Raw genomic sequence first — 17,181 nt, 5'->3', positions numbered from 1 at the left:
ATTACTTCAACAGTGCCTTCCTTTGGTCATTCCTTTTTTCTCCTCTCAGCATCTCTTTCTCCTCCGCTTTGCCCCTCCCCTCAGGGGTGGACGTCCCCCGCTGTACCGGGGGACCAAAACATCCCCTCTGGTGCACCTGGGAGAGGTCCACCCCGCTCTCTTTCCCCCCCCCCCCCCTTTTTTTTCTTTTGGTGTGGCTCTCTGGGGTGGGCGTCCTCCGCTGTGCCGGGGGATTGAGCCAGGTCCCTCTGGCTCACCTGGCGGGCGCCTGCCCCGTTTGGCCAACAACATTGCTCACGTACCATAATCACTCACATTATAATTCCTCTCCCGTTCTTTACAGACAAAACATTTATTTATTTCTTTTGATACAGCGCCCCCCCCCCCCCCTTTTTCTTTCAGTGCGGCTCTCTGGGGCGGGCTTCCGCCACTGTGCCGGGGGATCGAACCAGGTCCCTCTGGCTCACTTGGCGGGCGCCCGCCCCATTCTGCCACCAACATGGTCAACAGCTCCACCTATTGAATATCAACCACTACATAACGACTACAACCCTTGCAATAATTTCCAAGTCAGTAGGCCAGTGCCGTAAACCATAAACGTGGTAACCCTGAACCCCAACCCCAACCCCAACCCTAACCCTAACCCCTAACCCTAACCCTAACCCTAACCCTAACCCCCTAACCCTAACCCTAACCCTAACCCTAACCCCTAACCCTAACCCTAACCCTAACCCCCTAACCCTAACCCTAACCCTAACCCTAACCCCTAACCCTAACCCTAACCCTAACCCTAACCCCTAACCCTAACCCTAACCCTAACCCCTAACCCTAACCCTAACCCTAACCCTAACCCTAACCCCTAACCCTAACCCTAACCCTAACCCCTAACCCTAACCCTAACCCTAACCCTAACCCCTAACCCTAACCCTAACCCTAACCCTAACCCTAACCCCTAACCCTAACCCTAACCCTAACCCTAACCCTAACCCCTAACCCTAACCCTAACCCTAACCCTAACCCTAACCCTAACCCCTAACCCTAACCCTAACCCTAACCCTAACCCTAACCCCTAACCCTAACCCCTAACCCTAACCCTAACCCTAACCCTAACCCCCTAACCCTAACCCTAACCCTAACCCTAACCCTAACCCTAACCCCGGGTCAGTCCCTAACCTTAGATACGAATTTGGAAGTCTGCCATTTTGGCCCCTACATCGCACCAGGGGCCTTCAGGAAAATTATCAACCACATCATTGGACTCAGGGGGACCCAGACTTATTTTTAAGGGCCTTTAAAACCTAAAAAAAAAATAAAAATTATGGTGTAATTCAGAAAACTGCCACCAGATGTCACTTAACTTTGACTTTCCCCTAACCTCCAAATAAAGCCCCTAACTTCACTTCCAAATTCGTATCTATTTTGTATGCATTCAAATAGATAGGAATTTGGAATTTTTTATTTCTGGGGGCCTGGTTTGGACCAAGGGGCCTCTGGAAAACATTTGGCTCCAGGGATGCCTACACTTATTTTTGAGTGCATTTAATCCTTCAAAATATGACTAAATTTGGGATGAAATTCTGCCACCTGCCACTATGTCAATCCCCTAACATCACTTCCAAATTCATACCTATGTGAATGTATGCAAAATAGATATGAATTTGGAAGTGTTTTTTCTCTGGGGGCCTGGTTTGGACCAAGTGGTCTCTGGACAATTCTCAATCACACCTGTGGCCCCAGGGGTGCCTGCACTTGTTTTGGAGTGCATTTCACCTAAGAAAATATTGCCATCGACGTCAAGTTTTTTGGACAAACACTGGCTGGTTCTACCATATTTGGAGCCCAATGGCTCCTGTTGCAAAGACTCCAGGGCCTTTGCCCCTCTGCTGAGATTCAGCTTTGATATTCATCTTTTACACCCATTCAGATACTTGCAAGAATGGATGCAATCCCACTCCCCATGCAGGTGATGGGGGGGGACAGAGTGTAAACTTGCTTCCAAATTTATATCTATTTACAGTGAAAAACCACTGACTTCCAAAACTGTATCTGCTAACATTGACTTCCAAATTTGTATCTATTTACATTGAAAAACCACTGACTTCCAATACTGTATCTATTGACTTCAAATTTTTATCTATTTAGATTGAAAAACCACTCACTTCCAAAACTGTATCTACTAACGCCGACTTCCAAATTCGTATCTATTTACATTGAAAAACCACTGACTTCCAAATTCGTATCTATTTACATTGGACTTCCAAATTTGTATCTATTTACATTGAAAAACCACTGACTTCCAAAACTGTATCTGCTAACATTGACTTCCAAATTTGTATCTATTTACATTGGACTTCCAAATTTGTATCTATTTACATTGAAAAACCAGACTTCCAAAACTGTATCTGCTAACATTGACTTCCAAATTCGTATCTATTTACATTGGACTTCCAAATTTGTATCTATTTACATTGAAAAACCAGACTTCCAAAACTGTATCTGCTAACATTGACTTCCAAATTCGTATCTATTTACATTGGACTTCCAAATTTGTATCTATTTACATTGAAAAACCACTGACTTCCAAAACTGTATCTACTAACGCCGACTTCCAAATTCGTATCTATTTACATTGGACTTCCAAATTCGTATCTATTTACATTGAAAAACCACTGACTTCCAAATTCGTATCTATTTACATTGGACTTCCAAATTTGTATCTATTTACATTGAAAAACCACTGACTTCCAAAACTGTATCTGCTAACATTGACTTCCAAATTTGTATCTATTTACATTGGACTTCCAAATTTGTATCTATTTACATTGAAAAACCAGACTTCCAAAACTGTATCTGCTAACATTGACTTCCAAATTCGTATCTATTTACATTGGACTTCCAAATTTGTATCTATTTACATTGAAAAACCAGACTTCCAAAACTGTATCTGCTAACATTGACTTCCAAATTCGTATCTATTTACATTGGACTTCCAAATTTGTATCTATTTACATTGAAAAACCACTGACTTCCAAAACTGTATCTACTAACGCCGACTTCCAAATTCGTATCTATTTACATTGGACTTCCAAATTTGTATCTATTTACATTGAAAAACCAGACTTCCAAAACTGTATCTGCTAACATTGACTTCCAAATTCGTATCTATTTACATTGGACTTCCAAATTCGTATCTATTTACATTGAAAAACCACTGACTTCCAAAACTGTATCTGCTAACATTGACTTCCAAATTCATATCTATTTACATTGGACTTCCAAATTTGTATCTATTTACATTGAAAAACCACTGACTTCCAAAACTGTATCTGCTAACATTGACTTCCAAATTCATATCTATTTACATTGGACTTCCAAATTTGTGTGTACTGACACTGGACTTCCAAATTTGTAGCTATTTACATTGATTAATATGGACTTAATTGTTAGCTATTGATATTGACTTCCCAATTTCTATTGATATTGGAATAATGTACCCTGTCCCTCTCTCCCACATAAAGTCAACAGAGAGAGGGCTCATTCAACTAAGAGTTAACATTTCAAAACAGAGAGAAGAATCACAACTGTTAAACTTGGCATAAAAAAGGTGCCATTTATTTATTGAACTGCAACACAGAAGGCAATTTTTGTTGAACTGGTGTAAGAAAGGTGGCATTTATTTATTGAACTGCAACACAGAGGGCAATTTTTGTTGAACTGGTGTAAGAAAGGTGGCATTTATTTATTGAACTGCAACACAGGGCAATTTTTGTTGAGCTGGCACAAGAAAGGTGGCATTTATTTATTGGACTGCAACACAGAGGGCAATTTTCATTGTCCTGGAACAATCGGATACAGCACCACTTGGAACACGAGGACATGGGTGCAATAGGGACACCGGATGGCTCCGATGCCGGCTGGAAGTACCGAATGGGGACTAGTTGGAAAAAAGAAGACAAAAAGGGAAAGTTTTCCATTAACACGGAAAATGCAAATTAAGATGTATTAAACCTGACTTCCAAAACTGTATCTATTAACATTGACTTCCAAAATTGTATCTATTTACATTGAAAAACTAAGACTTCCAAAACTGTATCTATTAACATTGACTTCCAAAATTGTATCTATTTACATTGAAAAACTAAGACTTCCAAAACTGTATCTATTAACATTGACTTCCAAAATTGTATCTATTTACATTGAAAAACTAAGACTTCCAAAACTGTATCTATTAACATTGACTTCCAAAATTGTATCTATTTACATTGAAAAACTAAGACTTCCAAAACTGTATCTATTAACATTGACTTCCAAAATTGTATCTATTTACATTGAAAAACTAAGACTTCCAAAACTGTATCTATTAACATTGACTTCCAAAATTGTATCTATTTACATTGAAAAACTAAGACTTCCAAAACTGTATCTATTAACATTGACTTCCAAAATTGTATCTATTTACATTGAAAAACTAAGACTTCCAAAACTGTATCTATTAACATTGACTTCCAAAATTGTATCTATTTACATTGAAAAACTAAGACTTCCAAAACTGTATCTATTAACATTGACTTCCAAAACTGTATCTATTTACATTGAAAAACTAAGACTTCCAAAACTGTATCTATTAACATTGACTTCCAAAATTGTATCTATTTACATTGAAAAACTAAGACTTCCAAAACTGTATCTATTAACATTGACTTCCAAAATTGTATCTATTTACATTGAAAAACTAAGACTTCCAAAACTGTATCTATTTACATTGAAAAACTAAGACTTCCAAAACTGTATCTATTAACATTGACTTCCAAAATTGTATCTATTTACATTGAAAAACTAAGACTTCCAAAACTGTATCTATTAACATTGACTTCCAAAATTGTATCTATTTACATTGAAAAACTAAGACTTCCAAAACTGTATCTATTAACATTGACTTCCAAAATTGTATCTATTTACATTGAAAAACTAAGACTTCCAAAACTGTATCTATTAACATTGACTTCCAAAATTGTATCTATTTACATTGAAAAACTAAGACTTCCAAAACTGTATCTATTAACATTGACTTCCAAAATTGTATCTATTTACATTGAAAAACTAAGACTTCCAAAACTGTATCTATTAACATTGACTTCCAAAATTGTATCTATTTACATTGAAAAACTAAGACTTCCAAAACTGTATCTATTAACATTGACTTCCAAAATTGTATCTATTTACATTGAAAAACTAAGACTTCCAAAACTGTATCTATTAACATTGACTTCCAAAATTGTATCTATTTACATTGAAAAACTAAGACTTCCAAAACTGTATCTATTAACATTGACTTCCAAAATTGTATCTATTTACATGTAAAACCGCTCACTTCCAAAACTGTATCTATTAACATTGACTTCCAAAATTGTATCTATTTACATTGAAAAACTAAGACTTCCAAAACTGTATCTATTAACATTGACTTCCAAAATTGTATCTATTTACATTGAAAAACTAAGACTTCCAAAACTGTATCTATTAACATTGACTTCCAAAATTGTATCTATTTACATTGAAAAACTAAGACTTCCAAAACTGTATCTATTAACATTGACTTCCAAAATTGTATCTATTTACATGTAAAACCGCTCACTTCCAAAACTGTATCTATTAACATTGACTTCCAAAATTGTATCTATTTACATTGAAAAACTAAGACTTCCAAAACTGTATCTATTAACATTGACTTCCAAAATTGTATCTATTTACATTGAAAAACTAAGACTTCCAAAACTGTATCTATTAACATTGACTTCCAAAATTGTATCTATTTACATTGAAAAACTAAGACTTCCAAAACTGTATCTATTAACATTGACTTCCAAAATTGTATCTATTTACATTGAAAAACTAAGACTTCCAAAACTGTATCTATTAACATTGACTTCCAAAATTGTATCTATTTACATTGAAAAACTAAGACTTCCAAAACTGTATCTATTAACATTGACTTCCAAAATTGTATCTATTTACATTGAAAAACTAAGACTTCCAAAACTGTATCTATTAACATTGACTTCCAAAATTGTATCTATTTACATTGAAAAACTAAGACTTCCAAAACTGTATCTATTAACATTGACTTCCAAAATTGTATCTATTTACATTGAAAAACTAAGACTTCCAAAACTGTATCTATTAACATTGACTTCCAAAATTGTATCTATTTACATTGAAAAACTAAGACTTCCAAAACTGTATCTATTAACATTGACTTCCAAATTCGTATCTATTTACATTGGACTTCCAAATTTGTATCTATTTACATTGAAAAACCACTGACTTCCAAAACTGTATCTACTAACGCCGACTTCCAAATTCGTATCTATTTACATTGAAAAACCACTGACTTCCAAATTCGTATCTATTTACATTGGACTTCCAAATTTGTATCTATTTACATTGAAAAACCAGACTTCCAAAACTGTATCTGCTAACATTGACTTCCAAATTCGTATCTATTTACATTGGACTTCCAAATTTGTATCTATTTACATTGAAAAACCACTGACTTCCAAATTCGTATCTATTTACATTGGACTTCCAAATTTGTATCTATTTACATTGAAAAACCAGACTTCCAAAACTGTATCTGCTAACATTGACTTCCAAATTCGTATCTATTTACATTGGACTTCCAAATTTGTATCTATTTACATTGAAAAACCACTGACTTCCAAATTCGTATCTATTTACATTGGACTTCCAAATTTGTATCTATTTACATTGAAAAACCAGACTTCCAAAACTGTATCTGCTAACATTGACTTCCAAATTCGTATCTATTTACATTGGACTTCCAAATTTGTATCTATTTACATTGAAAAACCACTGACTTCCAAATTCGTATCTATTTACATTGGACTTCCAAATTTGTATCTATTTACATTGAAAAACCAGACTTCCAAAACTGTATCTGCTAACATTGACTTCCAAATTCGTATCTATTTACATTGGACTTCCAAATTTGTATCTATTTACATTGAAAAACCACTGACTTCCAAATTCGTATCTATTTACATTGGACTTCCAAATTTGTATCTATTTACATTGAAAAACCAGACTTCCAAAACTGTATCTGCTAACATTGACTTCCAAATTCGTATCTATTTACATTGGACTTCCAAATTTGTATCTATTTACATTGAAAAACCACTGACTTCCAAAACTGTATCTACTAACGCCGACTTCCAAATTCGTATCTATTTACATTGAAAAACCACTGACTTCCAAATTCGTATCTATTTACATTGGACTTCCAAATTTGTATCTATTTACATTGAAAAACCAGACTTCCAAAACTGTATCTGCTAACATTGACTTCCAAATTTGTATCTATTTACATTGGACTTCCAAATTTGTATCTATTTACATTGAAAAACCACTGACTTCCAAAACTGTATCTGCTAACATTGACTTCCAAATTCATATCTATTTACATTGGACTTCCAAATTTGTATCTATTTACATTGAAAAACCACTGACTTCCAAAACTGTATCTGCTAACATTGACTTCCAAATTCATATCTATTTACATTGGACTTCCAAATTTGTGTGTACTGACACTGGACTTCCAAATTTGTAGCTATTTACATTGATTAATATGGACTTAATTGTTAGCTATTGATATTGACTTCCCAATTTCTATTGATATTGGAATAATGTACCCTGTCCCTCTCTCCCACATAAAGTCAACAGAGAGAGGGCTCATTCAACTAAGAGTTAACATTTCAAAACAGAGAGAAGAATCACAACTGTTAAACTTGGCATAAAAAAGGTGCCATTTATTTATTGAACTGCAACACAGAAGGCAATTTTTGTTGAACTGGTGTAAGAAAGGTGGCATTTATTTATTGAACTGCAACACAGAGGGCAATTTTTGTTGAACTGGTGTAAGAAAGGTGGCATTTATTTATTGAACTGCAACACAGGGCAATTTTTGTTGAGCTGGCATAAGAAAGGTGGCATTTATTTATTGGACTGCAACACAGAGGGCAATTTTCATTGTCCTGGAACAATCAGATACAGCACCACTTGGAACACGAGGACATGGGTGCAATAGGGACACCGGATGGCTCCGATGCCGGCTGGAAATACCGAATGGGGACTAGTTGGAAAAAAGAAGACAAAAAGGGAAAGTTTTCCATTAACACGGAAAATGCAAATTAAGATGTATTAAACCTGACTTCCAATTTTGTATCTATTTACATTGAAAAACCACTCACTTCCAAAACTGTATCTATTAACATTGACTTCCAAAATTGTATCTACTTACATGTAAAACCACTCACTTCCAAAACTGCATTTATTAACATTGACTTCCAAAATTGTATCTATTTACATTGAAAAACTAAGACTTCCAAAACTGTATCTGCTAACATTGACTTCCAAAATTGTATCTATTTACATGTAAAACCGCTCACTTCCAAAACTGCATTTATTAACATTGACTTCCAAAATTGTATCTATTTACATTGAAAAACTAAGACTTCCAAAACTGTATCTATTAACATTGACTTCCAAAATTGTATCTATTTACATTGAAAAACTAAGGCTTCCAAAACTGTATCTATTAACATTGACTTCCAAAATTGTATCTATTTACATTGAAAAACTAAGACTTCCAAAACTGTATCTATTTACATTGAAAAACTAAGACTTCCAAAACTGTATCTATTAACATTGACTTCCAAAATTGTATCTATTTACATTGAAAAACTAAGACTTCCAAAATTGTATCTATTTACATTGAAAAACTAAGACTTCCAAAACTGTATCTATTTAGATTGACTTCCAAAATTGTATCTATTTACATTGACTTCCAAAATTGTATCTATTTACATTGAAAAACTAAGACTTCCAAAATTGTATCTATTTACATTGAAAAACTAAGACTTCCAAAATTGTATCTATTTACATTGAAAAACTAAGACTTCCAAAATTGTATCTATTTACATTGAAAAACTAAGACTTCCAAAACTGTATCTATTAACATTGACTTCCAAAATTGTATCTATTTACATTGACTTCCAAAATTGTATCTATTTACATTGAAAAACTAAGACTTCCAAAATTGTATCTATTTACATTGAAAAACTAAGACTTCCAAAATTGTATCTATTTACATTGACTTCCAAAATTGTATCTATTTACATTGAAAAACTAAGACTTCCAAAATTGTATCTATTTACATTGAAAAACTAAGACTTCCAAAATTGTATCTATTAACATTGACTTCCAAAATTGTATCTATTTACATTGAAAAACTAAGACTTCCAAAATTGTATCTATTTACATTGAAAAACTAAGACTTCCAAAATTGTATCTATTTACATTGAAAAACTAAGACTTCCAAAACTGTATCTATTAACATTGACTTCCAAAATTGTATCTATTTACATTGAAAAACTAAGACTTCCAAAATTGTATCTATTTACATTGACTTCCAAAATTGTATCTATTTACATTGAAAAACTAAGACTTCCAAAACTGTATCTATTAACATTGACTTCCAAAACTGTATCTATTAACATTGACTTCCAAAATTGTATCTATTTACATTGAAAAACTAAGACTTCCAAAACTGTATCTATTAACATTGACTTCCAAAATTGTATCTATTTACATTGAAAAACTAAGACTTCCAAAACTGTATCTATTAACATTGACTTCCAAAATTGTATCTATTTACATTGACTTCCAAAACTGTATCTATTTACATTGACTTCCAAAATTGTATCTATTTACATTGAAAAACTAAGACTTCCAAAACTGTATCTATTAACATTGACTTCCAAAATTGTATCTATTTACATTGAAAAACTAAGACTTCCAAAACTGTATCTATTAACATTGACTTCCAAAATTGTATCTATTTACATTGAAAAACTAAGACTTCCAAAACTGTATCTATTAACATTGACTTCCAAAATTGTATCTATTTACATTGACTTCCAAAACTGTATCTATTTACATTGACTTCCAAAATTGTATCTATTTACATTGAAAAACTAAGACTTCCAAAACTGTATCTATTAACATTGACTTCCAAAATTGTATCTATTTACATGTAAAACCACTCACTTCCAAAACTGTATCTATTAACATTGACTTCCAAAATTGTATCTATTTACATGTAAAACCACTCACTTCCAAAACTGTATCTATTAACATTGACTTCCAAAATTGTATCTATTTACATTGAAAAACTAAGACTTCCAAAACTGTATCTATTAACATTGACTTCCAAAATTGTATCTATTTACATTGAAAAACTAAGACTTCCAAAACTGTATCTATTAACATTGACTTCCAAAATTGTATCTATTTACATGTAAAACCACTCACTTCCAAAACTGTATCTATTAACATTGACTTCCAAAATTGTATCTATTTACATGTAAAACCACTCACTTCCAAAACTGTATCTATTAACATTGACTTCCAAAATTGTATCTATTTACATGTAAAACCACTCACTTCCAAAACTGTATCTATTAACATTGACTTCCAAAATTGTATCTATTTACATGTAAAACCACTCACTTCCAAAACTGTATCTATTAACATTGACTTCCAAAATTGTATCTATTTACATGTAAAACCACTCACTTCCAAAACTGTATCTATTAACATTGACTTCCAAAATTGTATCTATTTACATGTAAAACCACTCACTTCCAAAACTGTATCTATTAACATTGACTTCCAAAATTGTATCTATTTACATTGAAAAACTAAGACTTCCAAAACTGTATCTATTAACATTGACTTCCAAAATTGTATCTATTTACATTGAAAAACTAAGACTTCCAAAACTGTATCTATTAACATTGACTTCCAAAATTGTATCTATTTACATGTAAAACCACTCACTTCCAAAACTGTATCTATTAACATTGACTTCCAAAATTGTATCTATTTACATGTAAAACCACTCACTTCCAAAACTGTATCTATTAACATTGACTTCCAAAATTGTATCTATTTACATGTAAAACCACTCACTTCCAAAACTGTATCTATTAACATTGACTTCCAAAATTGTATCTATTTACATGTAAAACCACTCACTTCCAAAACTGTATCTATTAACATTGACTTCCAAAATTGTATCTATTTACATTGAAAAACTAAGACTTCCAAAACTGTATCTATTAACATTGACTTCCAAAATTGTATCTATTTACATTGAAAAACTAAGACTTCCAAAACTGTATCTATTAACATTGACTTCCAAAATTGTATCTATTTACATGTAAAACCACTCACTTCCAAAACTGTATCTATTAACATTGACTTCCAAAATTGTATCTATTTACATGTAAAACCACTCACTTCCAAAACTGTATCTATTAACATTGACTTCCAAAATTGTATCTATTTACATGTAAAACCACTCACTTCCAAAACTGTATCTATTAACATTGACTTCCAAAATTGTATCTATTTACATGTAAAACCACTCACTTCCAAAACTGTATCTATTAACATTGACTTCCAAAATTGTATCTATTTACATTGAAAAACTAAGACTTCCAAAACTGTATCTATTAACATTGACTTCCAAAATTGTATCTATTTACATTGAAAAACTAAGACTTCCAAAACTGTATCTATTAACATTGACTTCCAAAATTGTATCTATTTACATGTAAAACCACTCACTTCCAAAACTGTATCTATTAACATTGACTTCCAAAATTGTATCTATTTACATGTAAAACCACTCACTTCCAAAACTGTATCTATTAACATTGACTTCCAAAATTGTATCTATTTACATGTAAAACCACTCACTTCCAAAACTGTATCTATTAACATTGACTTCCAAAATTGTATCTATTTACATGTAAAACCACTCACTTCCAAAACTGTATCTATTAACATTGACTTCCAAAATTGTATCTATTTACATGTAAAACCACTCACTTCCAAAACTGTATCTATTAACATTGACTTCCAAAATTGTATCTATTTACATGTAAAACCACTCACTTCCAAAACTGTATCTATTAACATTGACTTCCAAAATTGTATCTATTTACATGTAAAACCACTCACTTCCAAAACTGTATCTATTAACATTGACTTCCAAAATTGTATCTATTTACATTGAAAAACTAAGACTTCCAAAACTGTATCTATTAACATTGACTTCCAAAATTGTATCTATTTACATTGAAAAACTAAGACTTCCAAAACTGTATCTATTAACATTGACTTCCAAAATTGTATCTATTTACATGTAAAACCACTCACTTCCAAAACTGTATCTATTAACATTGACTTCCAAAATTGTATCTATTTACATGTAAAACCACTCACTTCCAAAACTGTATCTATTAACATTGACTTCCAAAATTGTATCTATTTACATGTAAAACCACTCACTTCCAAAACTGTATCTATTAACATTGACTTCCAAAATTGTATCTATTTACATGTAAAACCACTCACTTCCAAAACTGTATCTATTAACATTGACTTCCAAAATTGTATCTATTTACATTGAAAAACTAAGACTTCCAAAACTGTATCTATTAACATTGACTTCCAAAATTGTATCTATTTACATGTAAAACCACTCACTTCCAAAACTGTATCTATTAACATTGACTTCCAAAATTGTATCTATTTACATGTAAAACCACTCACTTCCAAAACTGTATCTATTAACATTGACTTCCAAAATTGTATCTATTTACATGTAAAACCACTCACTTCCAAAACTGTATCTATTAACATTGACTTCCAAAATTGTATCTATTTACATTGAAAAACTAAGACTTCCAAAACTGTATCTATTAACATTGACTTCCAAAATTGTATCTATTTACATGTAAAACCACTCACTTCCAAAACTGTATCTATTAACATTGACTTCCAAAATTGTATCTATTTACATGTAAAACCACTCACTTCCAAAACTGTATCTATTAACATTGACTTCCAAAATTGTATCTATTTACATGTAAAACCACTCACTTCCAAAACTGTATCTATTAACATTGACTTCCAAAATTGTATCTATTTACATTGAAAAACTAAGACTTCCAAAACTGTATCTATTAACATTGACTTCCAAAATTGTATCTATTTACATGTAAAACCACTCACTTCCAAAACTGTATCTATTAACATTGACTTCCAAAATTGTATCTATTTACATGTAAAACCACTCACTTCCAAAACTGTATCTATTAACATTGACTTCCAAAATTGTATCTATTTACATGTAAAACCACTCACTTCCAAAACTGTATCTATTAACATTGACTTCCAAAATTGTATCTATTTACATGTAAAACCACTCACTTCCAAAACTGTATCTATTAACATTGACTTCCAAAATTGTATCTATTTACATTGAAAAACTAAGACTTCCAAAACTGTATCTATTAACATTGACTTCCAAAATTGTATCTATTTACATTGAAAAACTAAGACTTCCAAAACTGTATCTATTAACATTGACTTCCAAAATTGTATCTATTTACATTGAAAAACTAAGACTTCCAAAACTGTATCTATTAACATTGACTTCCAAAATTGTATCTATTTACATTGAAAAACTAAGACTTCCAAAACTGTATCTATTAACATTGACTTCCAAAATTGTATCTATTTACATTGAAAAACTAAGACTTCCAAAACTGTATCTATTAACATTGACTTCCAAAATTGTATCTATTTACATTGAAAAACTAAGACTTCCAAAACTGTATCTATTTACATTGACTTCCAAAATTGTATCTATTTACATTGAAAAACTAAGACTTCCAAAACTGTATCTATTAACATTGACTTCCAAAATTGTATCTATTTACATTGAAAAACTAAGACTTCCAAAACTGTATCTATTTACATTGAAAAACTAAGACTTCCAAAACTGTATCTATTAACATTGACTTCCAAAACTGTATCTATTAACATTGACTTCCAAAATTGTATCTATTTACATTGAAAAACTAAGACTTCCAAAACTGTATCTATTAACATTGACTTCCAAAATTGTATCTATTTACATGTAAAACCACTCACTTCCAAAACTGTATCTATTAACATTGACTTCCAAAATTGTATCTATTTACATTGAAAAACTAAGACTTCCAAAACTGTATCTATTAACATTGACTTCCAAAATTGTATCTATTTACATTGAAAAACTAAGACTTCCAAAACTGTATCTATTAACATTGACTTCCAAAATTGTATCTATTTACATGTAAAACCACTCACTTCCAAAACTGTATCTATTAACATTGACTTCCAAAATTGTATCTATTTACATGTAAAACCACTCACTTCCAAAACTGTATCTATTAACATTGACTTCCAAAATTGTATCTATTTACATTGAAAACCACTCACTTCCAAAACTGTATCTATTAACATTGACTTCCAAAATTGTATCTATTTACATTGAAAAACTAAGACTTCCAAAACTGTATCTATTAACATTGACTTCCAAAATTGTATCTATTTACATGTAAAACCACTCACTTCCAAAACTGTATCTATTAACATTGACTTCCAAAATTGTATCTATTTACATTGAAAAACTAAGACTTCCAAAACTGTATCTATTAACATTGACTTCCAAAATTGTATCTATTTACATTGAAAAACTAAGACTTCCAAAACTGTATCTATTAACATTGACTTCCAAAACTGTATCTATTTACATTGAAAAACTAAGACTTCCAAAACTGTATCTATTAACATTGACTTCCAAAATTGTATCTATTTACATTGAAAAACTAAGACTTCCAAAATCATATCTACCAACATTGACTTCCAATTTTGTATCTATTTACATGTAAAACCGCTCACTTCCAAAACTGCATTTATTAACATTGACTTCCAAAATTGTATCTATTTACATTGAAAAACTAAGACTTCCAAAACTGCATTTATTAACATTGACTTCCAAAATTGTATCTATTGTCACTGACTTCCAAAATAACATCTATTACCATAGGTAGGGCAGATTTTTATCTCCAACACTGCTCAGATAGAAACCTAGGCAGCCAGCTAGCTCGCTAGCAACCAAAGTATGTAATGATGCAGATTCAAATCAAGGCCTTGCAGATTTCATAGCACATGCAGAGTATTTCTAAGTCACAGTTAAAGAAAACTGCACTCACCAAAGTGGATTTGTGGCCGGGTCATGTTTGACTCTACCGAGAACTTTTCCCATCTTTCTTTGACCCTCCATCCCCTGCTTTAACGACTGGAACGGGGCTGGTTGGTCGACCACCTGGCTGAACGTGGTACGGGCCCTCTTCGGGCTCATGAAGGGACTGCAGTGGTGGTGAGTTTTGTTCGGCATCAGGGCTGCTTTCGGTGGTCCACCCCTGATTCTTGGCAGAACCTTTGACCCGTCTCGGCAACGTTCTGTAGTCCGGTTGGAGGACCGGCCCTTCTGCTTCCCCAGTCTCTTCTGCATCAAACCAGTTTGACAGATCAGAAAGCGTTTTATAGCGGCGAGATGGGCCAGTGGTGTTTACGGTGTCTTCCTCACCCACTTTACGATCCGGTTTAGGGCCATCCGGTTTGGTGTTGTTGTTGGCATCCCCATCAGGGGCCTGCTGTTTGGTGGTCTGGCTGGCAGCCTCCTCACTCATCTTAACCGGTTCCCGGCCCGGTTTGTCCGGACTCGTTTCCAGGCTTGTGCTCGATAAGGTGCTCGTGTTGGTCGACGAGGTATTGGGGGAGTAGGAGGAGGCAGGGGATGGTAGAGGGGTGCGCTGACTCATTAGACCTGTGGGGAAAATGGCTGGTGGGAGAACAGATTTAAGTCTTCAAAAGAACCTGTTGGCAAAGTAGCAGAGCTCAGTATCTGGAGGATGTCCGGGCCAGAACCTCTGGACATATAACTTCCAAATTCGTAAACATTGACTTCCAGATTCCTATCTATTGACATTGACTTCCAGATTCCTATCTATTAACATTGACTACCAGATTCCTATCTATTAACATTGACTACCAGATTCCTATCTATTAACATTGACTTCCAGATTCCTATCTATTAACATTGACTACCAGATTCCTATCTATTAACATTGACTTCCAGATTCCTATCTATTAACATTGACTTCCAGATTCCTATCTATTAACATTGACTTCCAGATTCCTATCTATTAACATTGACTACCAGATTTCTATCTTTTACAATGCCACTTCAAGTTGTCCTTGCCTGGACCCGGGAGGTGCCATAAAGGACATCTGGAGGACCTGACCCAGGAACAGAGCTCTTTTTCTGGGCATGAGGCTCTGCTCCGGGGGCCCAGAGCTCCAGGCTGAGGTGAGGAACTCTTTACCCGGGAACAGAACTCTTTTTCTGGCAGGAAGCTCTGTTTCAGGGCCTGGAGGTCCAAGCTGAGATGAGTATCTGAGTGTGAAGACACACAACTCAGCTTGGACATCCAGGGCTGTGTCTGGAGCAATCAGCAGACGAACAAAGTAGTCATAGAAAGTGTTGCAAATGGCAGGCCACATAATTAAGCTACTAGCCTGCACATGGCCTGCTCAGGCTAGCAGGCCTGCACAAGCTAGCACGTGGCCTGTGGCAGCCAAACTATATGTTCAAAGTATGAAAAACAGACAAAACTCACCTCCAATGTCGTCCTTCACGTCCAAATTATTCCTCTCAAGTCTTGTCAGGATGTCAGGGGAAGTGTTGGCAGTGTGGCCTGTCCGTCTCTGGCTCCAGACAACGTGCCGTCTTCTGCTCCTCACCATGTGCTCGGCTGACTGAAAAGGGGAAGTGCTTACTCTCCTCCAGGATGTGACCCCCCTCCCTCCTGTGTGCAGACGGGTGACTCACATTCACCACCTGCTGGTGGGAGGACAAAATGCTCTTTGCTGCAGTATTGTGAGGACCAATAGGGTGCCGATGCAGTTCAATGGGGGGCTAGAGGGGAGTGCTTCACCCAGCCCCTAACCTCACTTCCCAATTTGTATCTATTTGTATCCATTGAACAGATACAAATTTGGAAGTAGTAGTCATACTGCACCTCTTGGGCTGCTCAGAGGTCAGAAAGTACTCTTTTTTCCCCTGACAAGCTGGCATTGAGATTTTTGGAGGCCCCGGGTTTCCAGTGCAAGTGCCACAGAGGACCCGTTCCACTGCAT

The 17,181-nt window shown here is 33.9% G+C and overlaps 1 protein-coding gene across 2 annotated transcripts; it reads right to left on the bottom strand.

Annotated features, from left to right (window-relative positions):
- Positions 1-3,846: 3,846 nt before the first annotated feature.
- Positions 3,847-16,965, bottom strand: LOC306765604 (uncharacterized protein). 2 transcript variants are annotated; one of them, XM_079253086.1, is made up of 4 exons: positions 16,662-16,965; positions 15,569-15,823; positions 15,192-15,487; positions 3,847-3,934 (listed from the first exon to the last, which is right to left on the bottom strand). In XM_079253086.1, the coding sequence occupies exons 1-3, from the start codon at positions 16,786-16,788 to the stop codon at positions 15,225-15,227; spliced, it is 645 nt and encodes a 214-aa protein (XP_079109212.1). In that variant the 5' UTR covers positions 16,789-16,965; the 3' UTR covers positions 3,847-3,934; positions 15,192-15,224. The 2 variants fall into 2 exon arrangements, with proteins under 2 accessions (XP_079109212.1, XP_079109211.1); XM_079253085.1 differs by lacking the exon at positions 3,847-3,934 and adding an exon at positions 8,085-8,149.
- Positions 16,966-17,181: the final 216 nt, after the last annotated feature.

Source organism: Telmatherina bonti (assembly GCF_933228915.1).
Source record: "Telmatherina bonti genome assembly, chromosome: 2".
Lineage (NCBI taxonomy): Eukaryota > Metazoa > Chordata > Actinopteri > Atheriniformes > Telmatherinidae > Telmatherina > Telmatherina bonti.
This window is presented reverse-complemented; position numbering and strand designations above follow the sequence as displayed.

What these genes read in the sequence shown, in the direction of transcription:
- LOC306765604 (XM_079253086.1), bottom strand. Translation starts at nt 16,788, where the DNA reads ATGGTGAGGAGCAGAAGACGGCACGTTGTCTGGAGCCAGAGACGGACA. An exon ending in CGTGAAGGACGACATTGGAG is followed by an intron (nt 15,824 to 16,661) that starts GTGAGTTTTGTC and finishes TTCTCCCACCAG; the next exon opens with CCATTTTCCCCACAGGTCTA. An exon ending in TAAACCGGATCGTAAAGTGG is followed by an intron (nt 15,488 to 15,568) that starts GTGAGGAAGACA and finishes GGTTTGATGCAG; the next exon opens with AAGAGACTGGGGAAGCAGAA.